Source organism: Meles meles, chromosome 3 (genome assembly GCF_922984935.1).
Source record: "Meles meles chromosome 3, mMelMel3.1 paternal haplotype, whole genome shotgun sequence".
Taxonomy (NCBI): domain Eukaryota; kingdom Metazoa; phylum Chordata; class Mammalia; order Carnivora; family Mustelidae; genus Meles; species Meles meles.
The window spans coordinates 48,002,928-48,011,665 of record NC_060068.1 but is presented as its reverse complement, the minus strand read 5'-3'; the positions used below and the strand labels follow the sequence as shown (position 1 = coordinate 48,011,665).

At 57.4% G+C, this 8,738-nt stretch overlaps 1 protein-coding gene across 1 annotated transcript; it reads left to right on the top strand.

The window, feature by feature from the left end:
* Positions 1-311: 311 nt before the first annotated feature.
* On the top strand, positions 312-5,586 carry DDX41 (DEAD-box helicase 41). Its single transcript, XM_046001073.1, has 17 exons — positions 312-453; positions 535-645; positions 921-1,080; positions 1,153-1,227; positions 1,345-1,405; positions 1,535-1,671; positions 1,955-2,027; positions 2,154-2,307; positions 2,385-2,521; positions 3,341-3,503; positions 3,686-3,817; positions 4,101-4,172; positions 4,298-4,394; positions 4,525-4,674; positions 4,760-4,831; positions 4,945-5,055; positions 5,233-5,586. Exons 1-17 carry the CDS (start codon positions 427-429, stop codon positions 5,367-5,369), a joined length of 1,869 nt encoding a protein of 622 aa, XP_045857029.1. The 5' UTR covers positions 312-426; the 3' UTR covers positions 5,370-5,586.
* Positions 5,587-8,738: the final 3,152 nt, after the last annotated feature.

The window sequence follows — 8,738 nt, the reverse complement described above, 5'->3', positions numbered from 1 at the left end:
CCCGCGCCTGGGATGGAGGCCCCGGCGGGGTCCCAGTTGGCCGCGTCCCGGATAGTGCCGGATGACGTCAGACTCTGGGCGAGGTTCCGCGTCTGGCCAGCGGGACTCTCCGGGATCAGCCGTCTCCACTCGGGACTTTCCGCCAGACTTCGCGTTGTGAGCCTTCAGCGCATGCTCCAAGTCTTCCAGAGTCCCATAATGCAATGTCTGACGCTTTGCCCTCGCCCTTAGCAACAAATGCGCAGCCGCCCAAAGGACTTTGACGCCAGCGCGGCCTGACAGGTTCTCAGAGGAAAGTTTGTCCCTCTGCGCGACCCGGCATTCAGAGGTCGTTGCTAGGCGCTCAAGTTCCGCTTCACATCTGATTGGATTTCACTCAAAAGTTGAGGCGGGGTTTTACCGTGGCGCGCATGCGTGCAGCAAAGGATGGAGGACTCGGAACCCGAGCGGAAGGTAGGAGCGAGGCAGGGGTCCTCGCGGGTAGCGAGCGGCAATGAAAGCGGGGGACTGAGCCTGACTCCCGTGTATCTGTAGCGGGCTCGCAACGACGAGGCGACTGCCACAGGAAGCCGCTCCGAGACGGAGGATGAGGACGACGAAGACTATGTGCCTTACGTGCCTTTGCGACAGCGCCGACAACTTCTGGTGAGGGCCCGGGTTCGGAAGAGGAATGAGGGCGTGGGATCCGGGGACGAGGGGCGGTGGGGGGAGGTGGCCGCCAGTGGAGCGAGCTGCTAGTACCCGGGATCGTGGCCCTCCGGCGAACGAGGAACGGGCGACCTGATCTGAGGGACAGCGCAGCTCCACGTCGCAGGGTACAGGTTCCTCCCCCAAAAGCCAAGATCCTGACGCAGGCCCCTTGGGCCCAATGCGCCACTCTCTTTTGGGCTTGGTTCTGCGGGCCGCTGGTGGAACCTCAGCTCCAGAAGCTACTGCAACGAAGGCGCAAAGGAGCTGCGGAGGAGGAGCAGCAGGACAGCGGCAGCGAGCCCCGGGGAGATGAGGACGATATCCCGCTGGGCCCTCAGTCCAACGTCAGCCTCCTGGATCAGCACCAGCACCTCAAAGAGAAGGCTGAAGGTGGGCTGGAAAGCAACGGGGAGGTTCAGCTTAGTGCGGTGCTTGGTGTCTGACATCTGCTTCTTTCCTCAGCCCGCAAGGAGTCTGCCAAGGAGAAGCAGCTGAAAGAAGAGGAAAAGATCCTGGAGAGTGTGGCTGAGGGCCGAGGTATGGCTGTAGTCAGGGCAGGGTGGGTGGTGGACTGACAACCCCAGACATGTCGTACCTCGAGGGCCTGGTCTCTGGGAAGGAAGAGCCAGCCCTGAGCCACGTCTGTCTCCCCAGCCTTGATGTCAGTGAAGGAAATGGCCAAGGGAATCACATACGACGATCCAATCAAAACCAGGTATGTTTTTCAGTCTGGGGAAGGCAATCACTCACTTTTACTTGGAATGGTATAGGGCTGAGACTGGCAAGTGTACCCCAGAGCCAGCTGTGCCTGGGTCCTCTCTTGACCCCCACCACCCACTCACAGTTGGACTCCCCCCCGCTATGTCCTGAGCATGTCTGAAGAGCGGCATGAACGGGTTCGGAAGAAGTACCACATCCTGGTGGAAGGAGATGGTATCCCACCACCCATCAAGAGCTTCAAGGAAATGAAATTTCCTGCAGGTACCTGGGAACTTTGGTAGTCAGACAATTGTAGGGTTGTGTCCCAGCCCCCACTGTGCTCAGCATCTGCAGAGATGGGTCTAGCCAATGGAGATGGAAGGACTTGGGTTTGAACTTCAGTTGCTCCAATTATCGTGGAGGTCTTGGACAAGTCTTTCTTTTTCTCTCTCTTTCTCTGGGCCTCATTTGTAACTTGAAGGGGGCTAGTGCCGAGTTTACAGCTTTGGGGGCCTGATAAAGTATCTATGAGACACAGGGATGATGCTGAGGTTGTTTTCCGTAGCCATCCTGAGAGGCCTGAAGAAGAAGGGAATCCACCACCCAACACCCATTCAGATCCAGGGCATCCCCACCATGTGAGTGTGGACCTGGGAGCCGTGAAGGGGGCGGTGATGGGGAGCAGCAGTCACTCGGTGTCCATCTGGAGACTCATTCCCTACATTTTACTGAACCTGATCCTCAGGTCTCTCCTCTCCCAACAGACTATCTGGCCGGGACATGATAGGTATCGCCTTCACGGGTTCCGGCAAGACACTGGTGTTCACATTGCCTGTCATCATGTTCTGCCTGGAACAAGAAAAGAGATTACCTTTCTCCAAGCGTGAAGGGCCCTATGGACTCATCATCTGCCCCTCGGTAAGACAGACCAGGCTAGAGGGGCAGGGCAGAGACAGGACTGCCTTCTGGTGCCAACCTCTGCCCTGTGCCTACAGCGGGAGCTCGCCCGGCAGACCCATGGCATCCTGGAGTATTACTGCCGCCTACTGCAGGAGGACAGCTCCCCGCTCCTGCGCTGCGCTCTCTGCATCGGGGGCATGTCTGTTAAAGAGCAGATGGAAACCATCCGACAGTGAGCACAGGCACTCCCACCCTGTGGGCCTCCCCAGAGCCACTCAGCAAGCTAAAGGGCCCTTTGCTTTAGCTACCCCTGCAGACCCTTACAGAAGCCTCCTTGTCCTCAAGGAGTGCCTCGTCTAACGGAGAGATCAGTTGGGGTGGGACAGAGGGATGTGGTAAGGTACTGTGGGAGCACAGCAGATGGAATGGGGGCATCTGGGAGGTCAGGGGGTCAGATCAGAAGACACAGAGGTGGGGGATCCAAGATGTCCAGGAAGGTCAGGATCCTTCAGTGTGGTCCAGCATGGAGGCTGAGACACTAGGGCAGGGCCAGATCTGTGGCCTTTCCACATGGTGCAGTCCCCAGCAGACAGTGCTATTTGACCTGGGCCAGGCTCTGACGTTATGGACAGGCCACACCCAGTCCCTTCTTTCAAGGCATTCCTGGTGTCAGGGAAGAGTCAGATACAGAAAGGATTAATTTAGCATTCCAGGAAGGTGAGCCCATCAACGCCTACAAAGGAACGTGCAGGAGCACATAGTGCAGTCTGGCTGGAGCTTCAGGACCGCTGTCTTCTAGAGAGGGAAGGGTACGTCAGGTAGGGTTGATTCATGACTGGGGAGGAGCTCTGGAGCACAGCAGTAGTCAAGAAGACTGCAGCCTCATGCAGAAGAGACATGTTTTACAAATAGGACAGGGTGCTGGAAGTGATGAGGGGACAGGGGAGGAGAGACAGGAAAGAGGCCAGAGAGCAGAATGAGCAGACTGCCAGCCCATAGGTGCTGGGATGGGCAGGTAGCCCTGACCTCAGGGTCTTCTCTTGATCCCCAGCGGTGTGCACATGATGGTAGCCACCCCTGGGCGCCTCATGGATTTGCTGCAGAAGAAGATGGTCAGTCTAGACATCTGCCGCTACCTGGCTCTGGACGAGGCTGACCGCATGATTGACATGGGTTTTGAGGGTGACATCCGCACCATCTTCTCCTACTTCAAGGTGCCCGTCCCTTCCTGGCTAGGGCATTCCTGCCACCCTCCCCAGCACACCCCATTCAACTGTGGCAGGCCCTGAGGCCTAGCATTGCCCACCCACTGGCCCTGCTTTGGGGCATGATATCCCAGCTACTTGGTCTTCCCAGGCCTCAGCATGCCCTCAGTCCCAGCCCTCCTCTTCCTCAGGGCCAGCGACAGACCCTGCTCTTCAGTGCCACCATGCCTAAGAAGATTCAGAACTTTGCCAAGAGTGCCCTGGTAAAGCCGGTCACAATCAACGTGGGGCGCGCTGGGGCTGCTAGCCTGGATGTCATCCAGGTGGGCAGGCACTCCTGGTGAACAGGGTTTCACTTAGGAGGGTTGGATGTGGCCTGGCCACGTGGAAGCTCTTGGAGTAGGGTTGAGGGGCCACCTTGTGGGCACTCGGGGTTTCATTCAAATCTCCAGCCCTTAGCAAGAAACATTCTTCGTGCGGCCAGTGCTTTATAGCAAGAGGCTTCTGGTTTCCTCCCAGCTAGGACTGGGGCCCCAGGCTCTGTGGCAGGGCCATGGCTCATGAGCCCATTTGTAGGCCCACCTGACCTGGCCCTTGTGATGGCAGGAGGTGGAATATGTCAAGGAGGAGGCCAAGATGGTATACCTGCTCGAATGCCTACAGAAAACACCCCCACCCGTAAGTGTAGCCCTCCAGGCTAGCCCAGGACCCCTGGCATGAGAGGGAGGGGGCAGTGGGGGCAACATGCTGGAGAAGGTCGGTTGGGGTCAGCTCCTGGAACTGAAGTTGGCCTTCCCGGACAGGTGCTCATCTTTGCGGAGAAGAAGGCTGATGTGGATGCCATCCATGAGTACCTGCTGCTCAAGGGGGTCGAGGCAGTGGCCATCCATGGGGGCAAAGGTCAGGGGTAGTGCCCGCGTAGGCAGGGATTCTGCCACCGTTCTCCTAACCCCTTTCCCCCTGCCTAGTCGGCCCACCACTACTCCCCAGACTCCTGTCCGTCTAACATCTCCTGCCTAACCCTCCCCAGACCAGGAGGAACGGACCAAGGCTATCGAGGCATTCCGGGAAGGCAAGAAGGATGTTCTGGTGGCCACCGACGTAGCCTCCAAGGGCCTGGACTTCCCTGCCATCCAGCATGTCATAAATTATGACATGCCTGAGGAGATCGAAAACTACGGTGGGGAGCTTGGTGGGGGTCAGGGAGGTGGGCCGGCCCCCAGCCCCACAGGCAGTAGGCCAGAGGCTCTGTTCCCTCTCCACAGTGCACCGTATTGGCCGCACCGGGCGCTCCGGGAACACAGGCATTGCCACCACTTTCATCAACAAGGCCTGTGGTAAGGCTGCCCCCTCAGGATCACCTCAGCAGTCCCCGGGGTCCTCTGCTGTGGCCGCCCAGGTCCCGGCTGCGGGGCCTAGGGTTGGGCCTGACAGTTCCCTGTCCCCCCAGACGAGTCAGTGCTGATGGACCTGAAAGCTCTGCTGCTGGAGGCGAAGCAGAAGGTGCCCCCTGTGCTGCAGGTGCTGCACTGCGGGGATGAGTCCATGCTGGACATTGGAGGTGACTGCAAGCGGGGAACATGGGCCGGTGGGGGCGGGGGGAGCATAACAGGAGCGCCACAGAACATGTCCAGGTGGCGCATCAGAGGGCTTGGGGGCGGGATCTAATGGGAAGCCAAGGTCTGGGCTGTGGAGCCTGGACCTGCAAGCATGCTGACTCTCACCCCCGTGTTCCCAGGAGAGCGTGGCTGTGCCTTCTGTGGGGGCCTGGGCCATCGAATCACTGACTGCCCCAAACTCGAGGCTATGCAGACCAAGCAGGTCAGCAACATCGGCCGCAAGGACTACCTGGCCCACAGCTCCATGGACTTCTGAGCCTTCTGCTGTCCCTTGTCTCCGAGAGACCTCAGTCTCCAGCCACCATCTGTACACACCAGCCCCCTGGACAAAAAGCCAGCATCTTCCGCCCAGCTGGCCTGGGCTGGGCCAGGCTGGGCCTGGCTGCCTGCGCCCTGTGTACCCCAGAATTACTATTTTTGTTCCCCTTTACCCCTGCTGTCATTAAAGCACAAGCCTCTCTTGTCTCAGCCCAGCCCTGCCTCTGTGTTTCCTTCCCTGATCCCTGCTTCCTGGACAGGCCCTATGCTCTGACCGCTGCAGCCCCTGTGAGGCAGGGAATTGGCAGCGAGACACACTCAGAGCAGGAGAAACCTGCATGCCCACCTCAGGCCGCATTCCCTTGGGCGCCCCCTGCTGAGAAAAAAGGCCTAATGCACACTGCTGCTCTCATTCTGCCACCCAGGAACTTTACTCTGCGGGGGCAGCAAGGAGCCAGGTGGGCCTATCTTGAAGCCCTGTATGGCCCCAACAAGCAGCTAGCGAGAAAGCACTCCCATCCCGGCCCCAGCGCGTGGCCCAAATCGCTGCCCAGTGCCGGCCAATTCTCATGAGCTTTCTGCCCAAATCGATGTCAGTTTGGGCAGTAAGCTCCTGAGAATTGGCTGGAAATCCCCGGCAAACTCGCTTCTGGCAGTGGGGACCTTCAGGGGAGCCGCCTGGGACCAGCCCGGAGTCCTGCGTGGTGTCGCCCAAAGCCTGTGAGAAAGCGTTCAACACCGGGTGCACGCGCAGCCCAGGTTGCCTCTGAATGCCTGCCCTCTACTCAGCCCCCTGGGGAGCCCGCCTCAGCACCAGCAGGTGGGACCTGCCATGCCCCTAGGCCCGAACCCTAACCCAGGATTGGGTTCATAGGCTTCCATCTCCCAAGGTCTGGTCCTCAAGCCCTCCAGATTGGGGACCTCTGAGCCATACCACAAGACACCGCCTGCCACCCAGGAGGAAACCGTGCCCTTTGGAGCTGCACAAAACCCTCAGATTGGAGGAAACAAGCATGCCCCCTGGAGGACACCCCCTCCCTCGACACCCCACCAGGCCACCAACGTGGAGCCTGAATCTTGGCCTGAGCCCCTCCCTCAGCTCTGGCCCTGGAAAGCTCCGCTCTGCTGTGGCCCTCAGGGGAGTCGGGTGGGTCCCGCCTGAGTTCCCAGATGGTCTCAACACGCACGTAGTGAGAAAGCGCTCTAAACAGCAGGAGTGAGCACACCCTGAATCACACACAACACCGGCCAATTCTCACAAGCTTTTTACCCAAATCAATATCGATTTGGGGAGAATCCTCCTGAGAATTGGCTGGAAGTCCCCAGCAAACTTGCTTCCGGCTGTGTGGGCCCTCAGGGAATCCGCCTGGGCCTGGCCAGAGGTCCTGCATGGTCGCGCCTGAACCCTTCGAGAAAGCGCTCTAAAAGCCAGCAGTAGGGTGGCCAAACTCTCCCTCTACTCAGCCTCTTGGGGTTTCACTCTCAGCGCTGGCAGATCTGGCCTGCCATGACCTTAGGCCCTATCCTGAACCCTAGGTTGAGTTTTCAGGCTTCCGTCCCCAGGGACCTGTCCCCCAAGTCCTCCAGATTTGGAGCCCTGCAGCCACACCCCGGAGTCCTCTTGCCACCCAGATGGAAACGGTGCCATTTAGAGCTGTGCAGAACCCTTCAGAGCTGGAGAAACCTTCATGCCCCCCTAAGGACACCCCCACCTTCTGCAGCCCCCTGGCTACAAACCCGCAGCCTGACCTGCCGCCTGACCCCGCCCTCAACTCAGCTGCCCAGGGAAGCCGCCTCAGCACTGGCAGATCGGGCCTGCCATGCTCTTAGCTCACCTCAAGGACCCCAGTCAGCTCTAGGCAGACCTGGAACTCCCATCTGCCACAAAGCTCTGGGATCCCCTCTTCTTCCAAAATTACGCTGGCCCAAGTCTTTCATGAGAAAGAGAAAAGGCTACCTCCTGAATGCTTAACATCTCCTTTCCTCTTCTGTCCTATTTCTCTCCACTTACCTTTGCACCTGGGCAAACTATAAGGAACATTGAATGGAACATGTACAAGCTCTGAGATCTGAATCTTCATGGCAGCTTTCGGAGAGCTCCTTATGCAACAAGAAACTAGCGTATCCTACCACGGTGTGTTTGAAAATGATCATCGACAGAATAGAAGAGTGAAAATCACACCTCGCTCTTCATGAAGCAGAACAGGGTCTTCTTTCCTTCACTGACTTCAATTCCAATTCGTTTCCATGCAGTGGTAATTCCCTTGCTTCAGGGGTAGGATTTCGTGATTCCTCACCTGCATAGAATACCCAGAGCTCATCACAACAAGTGCCCTCCCTAATAGCCATCACCCACTGAACACTTCCCCCACACCCCAGCCCTCTAGCAACCCTCAGTTTGTGCTCTAAGGTAGAGTCTGTTCCTCATGGGTTTACCTTTCTCCCCTCACTCTGTTCATCTGTTTTCTTTCTGAAATTCCATAAGAATCAAGTCATAGGGTATTGGTCTTGTCCTACTGATTTTTGCTTAGCTTAATCCACTCTAGATCCATCCACATCCTTGCAGATGGTAAGATTTCCTTCTTTTTGAAGCTGGGTCCTATTCCACTGTGTGTAGATATAGATATAGATATAGATCTCCCATGTCTTCTTTCTCCATTCTCCAGTGAATGGACATTGGGACTCCCTCCCTCATTTCGCTATGGTTGATAATGCTGCTATAAACATCACAGTGCCTGTACCCCACTGAATGGACATTTTTGTGTCCTTTGGGGAAATACCTAGGAGTGCAATTGCTGGATTCTAGGGTTGGTCAGTTTTTAGCCTTTGGGGGACCCACCATACTCTTTTCCAGAGCGGCTGCAGCAGCCCGCACGCCCACTGACAGTGCAGGAGGGTTCCACTTACTGCCAGCAATTTCCTAAGGAGGAAACAGAAAACTTGTGGGATAACCTGACTCACCGAGCATCAGGCACGAAATTCACCCCGGGGTTCCTGACACCAAGCCTCTTGAAGCCACCAGCATGCCTCCTATCCAGGAGAATTCTCAGAGACTGTCCTTCTGACTTCACCGCCCAGGAAACTGGGTGTTCCCGGCCCGAGTTCCTGGATGGTGGCAGCACACACCTAGCCAGAAACCACTCTCAACAGCGGGTGCGAGTGTGGCCTGAATCGCTGCACAATGCCGGGCTTTCTGCCCAAATCAATATTGATTTGGGCAGAAAGCTCATGAGAGTTGGCCGGAAACACCCAGCAAACTCCTTTCTGGCTACATGGACCTTCAGGGCAGCCAGCAGGGCCTGGCCCAAGGTCCCAAGTGGTCACCGCCCAAACTCTGCGAGAAAGTTCTCTAAAAGCCAGGCGCACG